The following is a 14,967-nucleotide window of genomic DNA, read 5'->3' on the forward strand; positions in this document are numbered from 1 at the left end:
TAAATCTCAAAGCAAGCATGAGGGATGAGATTAAAATTTTATTTTTTATGTTATATATCAGTAGTCTGATGCTGGAGAAAGGCAAGACAGGGAAATAATGGGGAAGAACTACTAACAGAGGGCTCTTTCTAACCAATTATGAGGGAAATTTTTTTCTTTATAATTAAGTGTTTAACTTTTTCCAGTATCTCCTAGCATCTCCATCAGAAATGAGAGAAAATTGAAGTGATTTGTATATGTAGTTAAATTTTTTGTGGCATTCAAACCAGGGGCTGATTAAGGTTCTAAAATAAGAATTTTACTTAAATTACCCTTATGTTCTCCTCTGCAGAAATATGCAAAAGAAGGCAGATCAGCAAGGGAGACAGAAATCAAATGATTAGACTTGGCTTGGATTACAAAAATTCAAGGGGATTTTCTAAACTTCCTTCCTCTGGCTGTAAATTGGGCAATTGTGGGCCCTAAAGCTTGAGGAATTTTTTTTCTTTTTCTTTTCTTCTCTAAGCACCCTCTGGGCATCAAAGCCTCACTGATTCATTATAGGTCCAATTCTTAGAGGTTCTAATAAAAGACACAGATGAAAATGAGCCTTGAAATCTTTCTGCCTAGGATGGGAAAGAGATGGTATAAGTGGTCTTGCTTAGGGAATGTGTCAAAGAAGAAACATGCATGGTTTGATAGGAGTAGACCAGTCAGCAGTCAAAGAGAGAACAACATGAAAATATAAAAAAAATAAATAAATGAAGCTATTTTGGTTGGGGAGGCAAATCGACTCTCTTTCTCTTATCAGGAATGGAGAGGAGGAAAGGAAGATGGAAGGAGTAAGGATTTGTACAGGACAAAGTATCCGTGAGAAACATTCTGAGCAAGATGTCAGCAAAGGATTTTAAAATCAAGACTTATAATAATAAATTTAGGGCATAAAAGTCATTTGAATGATGCACATAGAATCCCTAATATTTTCCTAGAATCCTGTGATGGCTTATTAAAATGATTTGATCCAGAAGATAAAGGTACAAATCTCACCTGTTCCATAAAACCTTTCCTATCAGCCCCAGAAATAATTTACCAGTTCTTCTGAATCCATGTAGCATTGTTGTACCACTCATGGGATCTAACCTATGGTCTTTTAAGGTAGCTATTTAGATAGATAAAAGATAGATAGAGTATGTTTTAAGTTGCTTCCTATGTGCTAGGGATGATGCTAAGCTCAGGGAATGTCAGTACAGGCCAGCAAAATCACTGTCTTGGGGAGCTTATATTCAAATGAGAAAAAAAACTACATAAAGGGGACATAGAAAAGTAGGTGATAAAGATGGCATGGTATAGAGATTTTTTAGAACTGGTGTGGAGGCTTGGTTCTCAGCAAGGTAAAGTGACAGCTCATTTAACAGAGCCTGAAATCCCACAGGGTCAGAATCCATGACTCCAGTGGGTGAAGATGAGGAAGATTATCAGAGGAGAGACAACATAGTATAAAGATGTTTGAGAAGTGAATATTTTATCTCTTCCACTAAACTGTAGGCCTGTAGAGGTTGAGAATAATCTCTTATACATTAAATCTTCCATAGCACTCAGCACAGTTCTCTTGGTTCACATTCAGAGCTCAATAAATATTTGGTGAATAAATGAACAAATGACTCATTTTTGCCTGTACGTGCACAGTACCTTCAACATTGTAGGAACATAATAAATATATATTGAATTAGATTGAATTGCATTAATGTAATGTCGTTTTACAAATCCATTGAAATTACATAGGACAGAATGAAGATTTTAAATTAAGAAGATAAAACTTATTTAAAATAAATATAAACTCCTACAGTCATATTTCAATAACTAACTATACAGGTATGATAAATATTTAAAAAGAATTATATAGAAGAATATATATACATATATTAAGTGACTTGACCAGGGTCACACAGCTAAGAAGTGTCTGAGGCCAGATTTGAACCTAGGACCTCCCATCTCTAGGCATGGCTCTCAATTCACTGAGATACCCAGCTATTCAGCTACCCCCAAAAGAATTCCATTTTTAAGACCTTGAATTTAAGAGGACAGCATTTATTGAGCAAGATATAGCATGCCAATCCAAAATAGGCTGTAAAAATAGGAACAATGTCTTCAGAATTAGGATGGTGAAAGTCTACTCTACCTAACTTATTAATATCACATCTAGATTACTGAGTCACTTCTGAGAGTCATGTTAGAAAAGATAGTGACAAACTGAGTTGCCTTAAAGACAGCTTTCAAATATTTGATGAGTTGTCATTTGTTTTTTTTTTTAAACCCTTACCTTCCATCTTGGAGTCAATACTATGTATTGGCTCCAAGGCAGAAGAGTGGTAAGGGTTAGGCAAGGGGGTCAAGTGACTTGCCCACGGTCACACAGCTGGGAAGTATCTGAGGCTGGATTTGAACCTAGCACCTCCCATCTCTAGGCCTAACTCTCAATCCACTGAGCCACCCAGCTGTCTCCATGAGTTGTCATTTGGAAGAAAGAATAGACTTCTTTTTGACTGGGCAAAAAATCCAGAATTATTACCTGTGGTTGATAGTTGCAGAGAGGCAAGTGAAGTCCTAATAAAGTAAATAAATTAACTTCCCATCAATTAGTTTTTTATAAAAGTAAAATAGACCACTTTAGAATGTAAAGAGTTCCCTGTCACTTGTGGTTTCTATTTGGATCCTAAAAGAATCTTTGTCAGAGATTCTATTACAGAGATTATTGGATCTCCAATTATGAGATTCTATAGATCAGTTCATTTATTACATGGCCCAGATCATGTTTTTCAAGAGCAAGTGCATATTTGAAATATGGGGTCAAAGTACACTGATCCCTGGAAAATGAGAGAAACAGAAATGAAGGAAGGTAATCAGGTCAATATTGTTGCTCTTGTTCAGTCATTTCAATTGTGTCTAACACTTCTTGACACCATTTTGGGGTTTTCTTGGCAAAGATACTGGAGTGCTTTGCCATGTCCTTCTCCACCTCATTTACAGATGAAGAAATGAAGTGGAGTGAGTTAAAAATAGATTGGCATCCAGGTAAGGAATTATTAGAAACAAAGTAAGGCCTAGAAATTCTCCTCCAGTACAATTTTTGTGCACTAATTCTAAACCTCATTTTTTCTCATTAGATGTCCTCACCCTCTAGTAGCTATCTCACAATTCTTGTATGGGGACATTCATTGAACTGCTCAATTCTTAACAGTGAAACCGGAACCTCCAAGTCTTTATAGTGTTCACCCTTTAATTTTGTCCTGAGCTCTGTTTTTCTCCTGTGTCTAATACCCACTCCTGCAAATCCCCTTTGCTTTCTCTCCCACCTTCCCACCCCTTTTCCCTCTTTGGCTCTCATTGTCCATTAGTCTCCCTGACGCTGCCAGCGGACCATTCCAAATCCCTCTCTGCCATGGGACAAAAGCTGCACAGATGTGGGGAAAGCTGGCACTGGGAATGCTAACAGTACTGTCATCCTGTCCCAGCGGGAAGGTAGCTGTTTCTCTTGGGGACAAGAGGCAGAGAAAGAAAAAAGAGACTGAAGGCAAAGCAAGGCAACAGAATAACCCCATAGAAATCCAAAAGGAAATGCATGAGTGAGATTTCTATCAAGGAAAACAGGAGGGGACCAGGGGGGGCAACAAAAACAAAAGACCAAAATGTGTGGGGAGGTAAAAGAATAAAACAAGACAAAAGTCCCTCAGAGGGGCCAAACAGGGAGGAGGAAAAGGGAGGGGGGAGGTGGAAAATATGGTTGAAAGGAGCTGAAAAGCAGGAACCACTGGGGGTAAACTCAGCTGGAGTGACTCTCGTCCTTAATGTCTCTCACCACTGTCTGGAAGGAATTGTTAATTCTCCTTCTCCCTTGATTCCCTTTTCAACCCTCCAAATACCCAAACTTGAGTTTTTTATAAAGGAAAGCCACATGTCATGTCTATGAGAGATGTCTGGGAGAAGATGAAGGGAGAAAGATTCAAGATTTCATAGGCTTCTCCACAGTATATTATGTCCTTCAAGCTGGAATCCATGCCGAGCCCCCTTCCTTTGCTCACTGCTCCCAACTCTGGTTTTAAAAAGAGCCCTTGGAAGAGAAATTAATCACTGATTACTAGTCTGTGAGGCTTACTAATCTCTCATTTCTGCCTTTTGGAAATGGTTTAGTATTTTAGGGAGCTGAAGTCGTGATTGGGACCATGATCCCCAACCACAAATGCCAAAATTCAGGGGTGGGAGAGACAAGCAGGCTTGAGGTAGTAATAATGGAAAAGGGAAGAAAAGTAGTTAATGTTAGAACCAGATGTCATGTCACTTATTCACTCTGCTGAAGGGCTCTGTTGAGTTCTTAATGTTAATGTAATCAATGGGGCCTTTGCAAAAAGTCAGGCAGTCTCACAGTGTACCTTGGAATCAGACCATATTAAAAGCATGATGGTTACTTGAGCCAAACCAGAAAACCTTCATAGGATTCAGAATTCCCAGTGTAGGATCAGAGGAATATAAATTTAGGGCTGGAAAGGACCTTGCAGCCCATTAATTTTACATATGGGGAAATTGAGTCTCACAGAGTTTTCATATGATTTACTCTTGTTACACAGCCATCAATTAGCAGAGCAGAGCTTCAGATATATGTTCTCTAACTCTAAATCCAATGTACCACCTATGCCATTTTGATACTTGTTTCAAGATCATATTTTTAACCTTTCTCTAGCTAGCTAGCAATTTTTTTCTTTCTGGAGTATATTAAGCAAAACATTGAATTATTTAGTCCAAGGGAATGAATTTCAGATTTCAAGTCATATTCCAATGAAATAAAATTTGTAGAGCTAATGGCAATTGTGAAGTGTCATTTTTTGAGGTTGTGTGGAATGTGTCCTGGTAATCTCATCATTTTGGTCAACTCTCAGTGTGGAACTCCTCTCCACATTTACATGACTTTGTGAAACTTTATTCTTAGAGAGCAGCCTCTGACATCAACTGGTTAAACGATTTACCTTGGGATCCAAAGTTAGTGTCAGTATGTGATTCAGGAACTACGTACATAGAATAAAGGCTGGTGAAGCTATATATATATATATTTTTTTCTATTGTGAATATGACTAAAAAAGTGCAAAAGGAAGATCCAAGTCCAAAAACATTCTAGTCACTACACCATTATTATCTCAGTTTCTACCTATATTTTATATCCTCACTGACAGCTTAATAGAGAGGCCATTTTCACTGTTGCATTTAAGAAATAGAGCAGTTTTTGTCCATAATCCAATCTAGAAAACAAGTGCTACTCTTACTTATCACAGATGGTATCAAGGAGGTGCCTAGAAAGAAAGCTTTGTTCTAGCTTTGTGCTCTCCCCAGAGGGGAAAATAATTTACTTAGGATGGAAGGGAAGAGGCCTCAACAGTTTTAAACCAAAGTCACAGTTAACATGGACTTTATAGAGTAGATTACAGGGGGTAGACTCAAGTGGAAAGGAAAGAGTCAAAGTGAAAATTTGTGCTTCCATCAAATGGTGGCAAATCTGTACACAATCAGATTTTCTCATATCCAGCTTCATGAAAAAAATGATACAGTGGAATGGATGTTAAAAGTGAAAGCGGTAATATGTGCCAACTTGGCAGGATGCTGATCTAAAACCAATAATGGTCGCATTTCATTTTTTTTTATTAATTAGCATTGGTCAATAGGGCATATTGGTTTGTTTGAATAGTGGTAATGAATCATTCTATCCAATTCACATTCTATCAAGTCCCCTTGTGAAGAATGGAACTAACATTAATGAGATGGCTGGTAGGGGCTGAGGGTGTGGTTGGTAGTCCTGGGAGTGCTATTTTTCTTGGTGTGGAACTAATTGGGTCATATGGGAATCAAGATTTTGCCCTCATTATTGCTATGCCCACACTAACAATATTCACCAACCTCAAAAAAAATGCCATATTTCAACACTTTTTCTGTTTCTGTATCATTCTCTGTTTCTCTGCCTCTTCTTATACCATCTCTAGATTTAATTGAAGAACCCTTATCAGTTCATCTTACCCCTAACTCTTAGATCCACAAATCACTACAAAACCCCAGATTATGGAGAGCCTATGATAAAATTTAAAAATTGAGTTGTATGTATGCCTGTATTTTAAGCGAAAAAAAAAATGCAATGAAGAGTTTGTCTGCCTTGACTACATACTATTCAAAGAAGTGGGCATGATCCCAGAAGAATTGTGCCTGTTGACCAAACTAAAATATGAATTCTTTCAGCTGGTAGTACAAGTATATTGGACAGCCACTGCCAGTAGACAATGTGTTGGGAGGAGAATTTAGAAGGATTAAGAAAATGGGCTAGAGTACACTTCAAAAATTGCAAAGCATTTTCGACAAGCTACCACCGGACCAAAAAAAAACAAAAAACTTTTTATTAAACATTTTTAATAGTATTAATATTCTCCTGGTGATGGTAAATAGTTGTTAATAATAGAACAGCAGAATTTCTAGGGAAACAAACATTCTTATGACCTAGAAATGAATGGAGAGTTACTGTTGACATAAGTGGGCTACACCCTTACTAATATATGAAAAAGAAAATTATAGGCCATTATCCAGGAAAATATATATGTGTGGAAAAAGAGGAATCCCTGCTATGGAGTAAGAATGAAGCATAACAGGTAGACCAACTGAGAGTTTCAATGATTCATAGAAAATGTTTAAAAAACAGAGGAAGGCTTCTAACATGTAGGTAAATTATCTATGGAATATTTATGAGAAGGTTTGAACAAAAATTGCTCAGAAGGAAAAGGAATGGATGAGCTGTAATCTGTACATTTTGAAAGAGTTATCTTCCCATTGATCAGAACATGAATCCATTAAAGTATTGAAATAATATAGAGATTATAAAGTCCTAGAGGAGAAACTGATGATCTTAGAAGCTCCAGAAATGTTTTCATAATGAGGGCCACAGGAAGATAAGGAATTTAATGAGGAAAAAAGCATCTGAGAAGTCAATAACCAATTAACATGTTGCCAGAGAATAGGATTTGAATTTCTGGACAGTGAGGTAAGATATACTAATTATGGACCAGGGATAAAGTGTGCCAAGTGAGGGCTGGTAAAGGTAGTTTTTCTGTTATGAGTATGATTGAGAAAAATAAAGGGTGAAGTGGGGAAAACCATTTAAATCTAAATAAAAAGAGTAGGTTACATAGTAGTACTCTCTCGGAAGCCGAGAATGACTATTGTCTCTGTGCATCATCATACTCTCATGTGGCTTTGAAGTCCAAAGACTGAGGCACAAAGTTTGTGGCATATGGGGCATGGGACACCAGCTGTTACAGGAGGTGCGGTTGTGGCCTGGCGTCCGCAGTCACGCGCAGCGGCAAGACATCGACGTCGTTCATCTTCAAAGATGGTGGCGACATGGTTAACAGCCAGCTGCTTCTGTTAGAGGCAGCAAGTTCTAGTTGCTTTGGTGTAATGCCAGCCCACTTCAAGTTTGACTTTAGCTGATCCTTGTATCTTTTCTTTGGTTGACCTTGTTTCCTGAGTCCAGCTGACAGTTCACCATAAAATACCTGTCTTGGTATTCACTGTGGGTCTACGCGGATGACGTGTCCAGACCATGGTAGCTGGATTTTGAGGACCATTACTTCGATGCTGGTGGAGTTGGCTCTGTCGAGGACTTCCTGATTGGTGATTCTGTCCTGCCATCAGATCCTCATGATTGAACGGAAAGAGCATTGGTGGAATGGCTCCAGCTGTTTCATGTGCTTCTGGTACAGTGTCCATGTCTCACAACCATACAGGAGCGAGCTGAGGACCACTGTGTTATACACTTTAAGATTCATCGCAGTGCTTACACCTCTGAGTTGGAGGACTTTAGAGCGCAGCCACCCAAGTGACTGGCTGGCTTTTTGGATCCTGGCATTGATCTCATGGTCTAGGGACCTTGTCCTTGGCGATGGTGCTGCCCAGGTACTTGAAAGTGTTGACATTAGAAAGCTGTGTGCCATCAATTGTAATGCACGGCAGGTTAGTTGGCCTCCTGGTGCAGGTTGAAACAGCACCTCTGTTTTGCTGAGGCTGATAGTCAGGCCAAACAATTTTGTTGTGGTAGAGAACCTGTCCACAATGGTTTGAAGATGATTTTCTTGGTGGGCCATGAGAGCACAGTCATCTGTGAAGAGAGCTTTCAGGATGAGTCTCTCTGTTGTCTTTGTTTTTGTGGTCAGGCGGCGAAGGTCGAATAGTGAGCCATCCAGTCAGTATTTGATGTAGACACCCAGGTCTAGATCCTTCACAGCATGTCGTAATACTTGGGTGAAAAATGGGTTGAATAGCACTGGAGCAAGGATGCAGCCTTGTTTCACGCCATTGGATATGTTGAAGTGGTCGGAAGTCTCTCCACCAGATAGGACTTCCCCTGTCATATCGACATGAAAGAGCTGGATCAGTTTGACGAATTTTGCTGGGCAACCGAGCTTGTTAAGGATCACCCACGTGTTCCTGTTCACTGTGTCGAACGCCTTAGATAGGTGTATGAAGACAATGTAGAGACTCAGGTTCTGCTCAAGGCATTTTTCCTGCATTTGCCTCACCGTGAATACCATGTCGATGGTGCTGCAATCTGGTCGGAAGCCGCATTGTGATTCAGGCAGGCTCTGCTCTGAAACAGATGACAGGAGTCTGTTGATTATAACACAGGCGAGGATCTTTCCAGCAGTGGAGAGTAGTGAGATGCCTCTGTATTTGTCACAGGTTGCTCGTGTGTCTTTGTTCTTGAATTGGACTTTTTATTTGGGGTGTATGGGGTATTCAGGGAGGGGTAGCACCCTTGGTATGGAGGGCTTGTCATGCCCTCCTAGGGCAGCTCTCCAGCCTCTGACCCCCACCTGACACCCAGCTCTCACTTGTGGCTCCCAGTAGCTGCTAGCATGCTGCAGCGGCTACACCCTGGGCAATGGCTTTGACAGGCCAGCCAAATCTTGTGAGGGTAGCCATCGGGTCATAGACCCCTGGTGAACTAGGGCTTTCCTCACCCAGCATGTAAAGACTGCTTTGGTGAAACAGGCAGAAGAAACCAACAAGAAGGTTCAATGGCTGAGATGGCGATGCAGCAAAGCACTGTGGAGTGCTCAGGGTGTGTTGGAGTACAAAAGACAACACGGCTACCCAATGCAGTAGATTACATAAAGAATAAAAATAGTGGATGTGTCTAATCATTCATAGTGGTCAATATCCAGTAAGAAGGGCAGTAATAAAATTCAAAGTCTTAGATGCCTATGACTGCAAACACATGTACAATATAAGAAACAGTGGCCTAAAGATCTTTATGCAATGAGTGAATTAATTGATGATACATTTATTGAGTCCTTACTAGATGCCTACCACTATGTAGAGTGCTGGGAACACACAAAGACAAAGCAAGAGAATCCCTGTTCTGAAAGAATTTATATTCTCATAAGGAAAGACACCACATAAATGGGAATAGTAGTCAAGGAAGTCATTAGGATGGTAAATAGAGTAACAGAGTAATTGATTGGCATATCCTATTCAGTAATAACAGCACTGAATTTGATTATTGTTCCCTGAGCTAGAGTGGTAAAGTGGCTAATTGTGGGAAGGAAAGAAACTCACCACAACCACATGGCATGAAGATCATTGAGGAAAAGGAACGTGGGGATGTAAGTCTGTCTAGAAAAAGTAAAGGAACTAGATTTGGTGTCAAACATATCACTGAAGTCTGGTGGGAAATGACTAGGACTAGAATGTATGAAATGTATATCATACTTGAAATTAACAGAGAGATAAATTTGGTGATGGAGCTAAAACCAGTAATGGCAAATACAATGGAATATATTTGGTAAAGACCAACACAGGAAAAAACAGAAGTGATATTGTCATGGGAGTATATTAAAGACTGGCTAAGCAGAAAGAGCTTTATCCATGATGAATTTTGGGAGTAGGTTATAAAAACTGGCAAAAAGACTTGATATAGCAGTGATAGAGGATTTTATCTATATTAACAGTCTCTCTAATAAAAGGGAAAGAACTGAAAAATTAACTTACCTTAATTTTATCCTTCAGAAGACAAAAGAGGTAGTGAAGGGAGCTCTCCCTCTCAACATTTTCTAACTAATAAATAACAACATAATGCAGAACAGAAATAACCAGTCTTTGATGAAAGTGACAATTGTACTGCAGAGGCTGTGATAGGCAAGAAAAGGAATTCCATGTATAGCCTAATATCTAATCAAGACTTTGAGGAATAGGACATAAACAAGATGTCAGAGGAAGAGCTTGTCATATCCTATGGTCTAAAATTCTCAAGGGGAAGAAGAATAAGTTACTTTTAAGTACATAATTCTGAAAACACACACACAAAGAATATATATGAGGAAGAAATGAAGAATTATCTAAAAAGAACAATATCTCTCTACAGAGATATGATTGTTTAATTGCTTTTAATTATCTCAAAAAGATCATGAAGAGTGCATCTACAGAACAAGAGAAAGGGAAATATAGTCTTAATTATCAAAAACGTATATTCTTCAAACTTGAGACCTAGTAAGTTTAACTAGGACTCTCTTTAAAATGTTATTTAATTATTTAACTTAGAATATTTTTCCATGGTTATAAGATTCATGTTCTTTCCCTCCCCTCTGGTAGCTGACATGCAATTCCACTGGGTTTTACATCTGTCATTCATCAAGAGCTATTTCCATATTATTGATATTTGTACTAGGGTGATCATTTAGAGTCTATATATCCCCAATCATATCCCCATTGACCCATGTGATCAAACAGCTGTTTTTATTCTGTTTCTACTCACACAGATCTTCTTCTGAATGTGGATACTGTTCTTTCTCATAAGTCTCTCCAAATTGTTCTGGATCATTGCATTGCTACTAGTAGAAAACTCAACAAAAACTTAGAATGAATTATTAATGGGATCATAAGTACATTGAAAGAGAAAATGAAATTAGTGAATGCAAGCCAAGATGAAATTATTAAGGACAAGCTATGCCTCATGCCAGAGTAACTTCATTTACTTTTTGTGACAAAGTCACTAGACTGAAAGTTTAGAGGAATGATATGATATACTTGGATTTTAGCCAGGCATCTGGGAAAGTTTCTCACTTCAGGGTAAGAGGGAAAGAAAGGAGCTAGATAATAGTGGTGCTGATAGTCAATCATTTTTTACTCTTCTTGACCTCATTTTGGGTTTTCTTGGCAAAGATACTGAAATGTTTTACCATTTCTTTTTTCAGTTCTCTAGATGAGGGGTTGAGGCAAAGAAGGTTACATGGTTTACCTGGGGTCACACAGCTACTAAGTGTCTGAGGCAAGATCTGAACTCATAAAGATGAATCCTCCTGATTCCAAATCCAGTACTCTATCCACTATATCACCTAGCTGCCATTTAGATAAATTTAAAACTAATTAAATGCCTAAGAGCAAATATTGATGATTTGTAAATTAATGTGAGATTTGGGATAGATCTCTGTGAAGTACTACAAGGTTCTACCTTTGACTATTTTTCTGCTCAACACTTTTATCAATTACTTGAATAAGAAAGCATACATAGCATATTTGATACATTGTCAGAAAAACATGAATTTGGGAGGTATAGCTACAAAGTATAGAATCAAAATGAAAAACATTCTAGCCTTTAATGGCAAGAATGATGAGCTAGATCAAATTAGATAATATTTAGTAAGGAGACATATAAATCCTAGACATAGGTTAAAATATAAATTGCAGAGGTAAAGAAGGTAGCAATTGTATAGGAAGTTCACAAAAAGATTATAGAACAAGAGAGAAGGAAACAGCTGTGTTCAAGATCTGAATGGCTAGATGGCTAGAATGAATCTGTCATGTCTAGAGGCATTATATTTGTTTTGTTTGGGCACATGCTATACAACCATAAGAAATGAGTGGAAATAACAGAGGAAGGATTCAAAGATATTTAAGGGAAAATAAATTATAACAATTACAGTGGTTGAAAATTGTAATAGACTGCCTCAGGAGTTGATGGATTTTCTATCATTGGATGTTTTCAACTAAATTTCCATGAAGTAGTGTTGGTCAAATATGATTTGGACTAAAGGAGTCCCAGTGTACCTTTCAACTTTGAGATTCTCTGATTTGACTATGGTTCTCTTTCTATCTGTATCAAGACATTTTTCTCCCTTAGAAATAAGTCAAACTTGGAAGTCAGCATGGTTCAGTGGAAAGATTACTTGATTTTTCTGGATCTACAACCTAGGAGCTGTGTGCACACTAGCATGTTATTTATCATTTCTCAACTATAAAATAAGGGATTTGTACTAGAGGGGCTTAAGCGTTTTTTGTAACTCAAACTCTGATCCTATCATTATCATTCAGATGGTTTCTGTGATCTACATAAACTGTATAAACTGTGAAAGCTGAAAATAACAATTAAGATATATTAACATGTAGCATGTTATTTCCTGAAACATCTATCCAGAAATACCATTTTCAGAGAGAAACAAGATTAAATAAAGACAATAACTAGAAAGTGTTTGGGAGCTTTAAAACACTATAAATATTAAAAAGAATAAGCAGAATCCTGTAAGATGCATTTAGTCTTTTGAGGAATGTAGAAAACTAATTAGACCCACTCTAAAAATAACCTGAATTAGAGTTGGCTTTGACTACTTTCTTCTGTAGGTAAGTAATTCTTGGTTCATTCTGCTTACTCACCATGGTCAAGGATGTATTTCACAATATCTCCATTCCCAGTTTTAGCTGCGTAGTGAAGGAGTGAACAGTGATCCGGTCCCTGGATTAGTAGGCTGCCTCCATTCTTATAGCATTCTATGAGCTGAAAAACACAAATAGAGAGAACCTCAAGCAGCATTTGAAGCTAAAATATCAAGTGGTGAAGCAAAAGAGTGAGAGCAACAAAGCACAAATGCTTTCTACCTTAGAGGACCCAGAGGCAAAACCCAACAGAAATCACATTCCTCAGTTGTATCATTTTTCAAGTAGGTAACCAGAATGCACAGCCATCCTTACCTAGCCCTGAGATAATTATAGCCATTATATAAGCAAAGTAAAATTGATAGCCATAGGACTAATGATGTATTCTTTATTTCTTTTATAACCATAGTCCTCTTTTTTTCTATCCTAAAAGGTATGTGTATGTATGGGTGTGCACATGTACTTACATGAACACTACAGAAATCTATTGCCCCATTCTAGGTTTAATATCCCTCTGGATGGGAAAAGGAGAGAGAAGGCTGGGTGGAAAGAGTAGAAACCTACGTTTACTTCCATAGGCAAGCTATTGTTCCAAGAGCAAAGCTTTCTTGTTTTCTGTAGACTCTGATATATGGCATGTACATGAAGTACAAATAATATGTATAGTATTGTAAGTTTAACATAGTCCCTTTAGACATTATTTTAGTTGATTCTTATAATGTTGTGAGGCAGACATTATAATCATCTTACAGAAAAGAAAACAGGCTTAGAGCGGTCAACACATGGTCAAAGAACTTGTGTCAGTGGCAAGATATGAACCCAGATTTTCCTAACTCCCAACTCCAAGTCCAGCAGTATTTCCATTATACAGTAGTTATTCAACATAAAGATGTTTAGTAGGAGGCAGGATAATGTAAGAGAGTTCTGTTCTCTTTGACCAAGAAAATTTGGAGTGAAGAAGACCTGGTAACATACCTTACCCTGCCTCAGACAAGCTGTATGAACCTGGGCAAATAACTTAACAGTTATTGAGCTTGAGTTGTCTTTTAAGGAATAGTGAGAATATAATAATATAATGTAAATAATAATATCTACCTTACAAGATTATTCTGAGGATTAAAAATAAAGTATGAAATCACTTGCAAAACTTAAAGGAGTAGATAACTGTGCTATTATTATTAGTTGCCTATATATGGAATGAATGAGAGGCCATATGCCAACATGAGTGTACTGTGATGTGTCCCTGGTCCATCAATACCTAGAATACAAGATGCTGTTTTTGGAATTGTAGCTAAGAAAAATATCAGGGAACAGTTTATAGAAGGCTTTTTCCATTCAGAGAATGGAGTGACTTCTGAATGAAGAGAGACATTTTAATAATAAAAAGAATATTATATGGGAATTATAAATTTAGAAAGAAAGTTCTAAGTGGGGATATGATCACATACTATCTAATAAATGAAAATATAGGGAGGGCAAACAAACATTCATTAAACATCAGATAACTAAAATTAGGGAACCCTCTTTAAATTTGGAAAAGTGAAATTTTGAGTATTGCTTAACTCAGCAGATAGATAACACTTATAATTCTTTTATCTGGAGAAACTATAATTTAATGAAGATAAATATACTTACATCTTTAAGATTAAAAGGCTAAGTTCATTGATTATGGAAATAGAGCAGATAAGTATAAAGAAGTGATGGATATTTTGGATTAGGCAAGAAAGGTTGGCACAATCTTGATCTCAACATACAAAAAAGGGCAACTATAATGCTATCGTTTGAGATCACGACTAGAAATAAAATCCCAGGCTGGTTGAGCCTTCAGATTAATTCAGTATATTTCTTATGTTCTCATGCAAAAATAATATACTCTGTTAATACCTAGGCCATGGAAAGTAGGGCAGTCCATGAACTGATGTGGAGTGAAATGAGTAGAACAAGGAGAACATTGTATATAGTAACTGAAACATTGTGGGACAATCAAATGTAATAGATTTTGCTACTAATAGCAGTGCAATGAACCAGAACAATCCCAAGGGATTTATGAGAAAGAATGTTATCCACATAGAGGGAAAGAACTGTGGGAGTAAAAATGCAGAAGAAAAACATATGATTTATCAGTTGTTTATATGGGTATAGTATTGGGGGTTTTGGTTTTAAAAGATTACCTATTTCAAAAATGAATAATATGGAAATAGGAACTGAGTGATAATACATGTATAATCCAGTGGAATTGCTTGTCAGCTCTGGGAG

General features: G+C 37.6%; 1 protein-coding gene across 2 annotated transcripts in view; it reads right to left on the bottom strand.

The window, feature by feature from the left end:
- Positions 1–14,967, bottom strand: part of DGKI (diacylglycerol kinase iota) — a 623,490-nt gene that overhangs the window by 29,662 nt on the left and 578,861 nt on the right. For both annotated transcript variants that reach the window (XM_056799742.1, XM_003342025.4), the window contains one exon: positions 12,712–12,832. In XM_056799742.1, coding sequence (XP_056655720.1) covers positions 12,712–12,832 — 121 coding nt within the window. The remainder of the gene's footprint in view (positions 1–12,711; positions 12,833–14,967) is intronic.

This window comes from Monodelphis domestica, chromosome 5, assembly GCF_027887165.1.
Source record: "Monodelphis domestica isolate mMonDom1 chromosome 5, mMonDom1.pri, whole genome shotgun sequence".
NCBI classification, from domain to species: Eukaryota; Metazoa; Chordata; class Mammalia; order Didelphimorphia; family Didelphidae; genus Monodelphis; species Monodelphis domestica.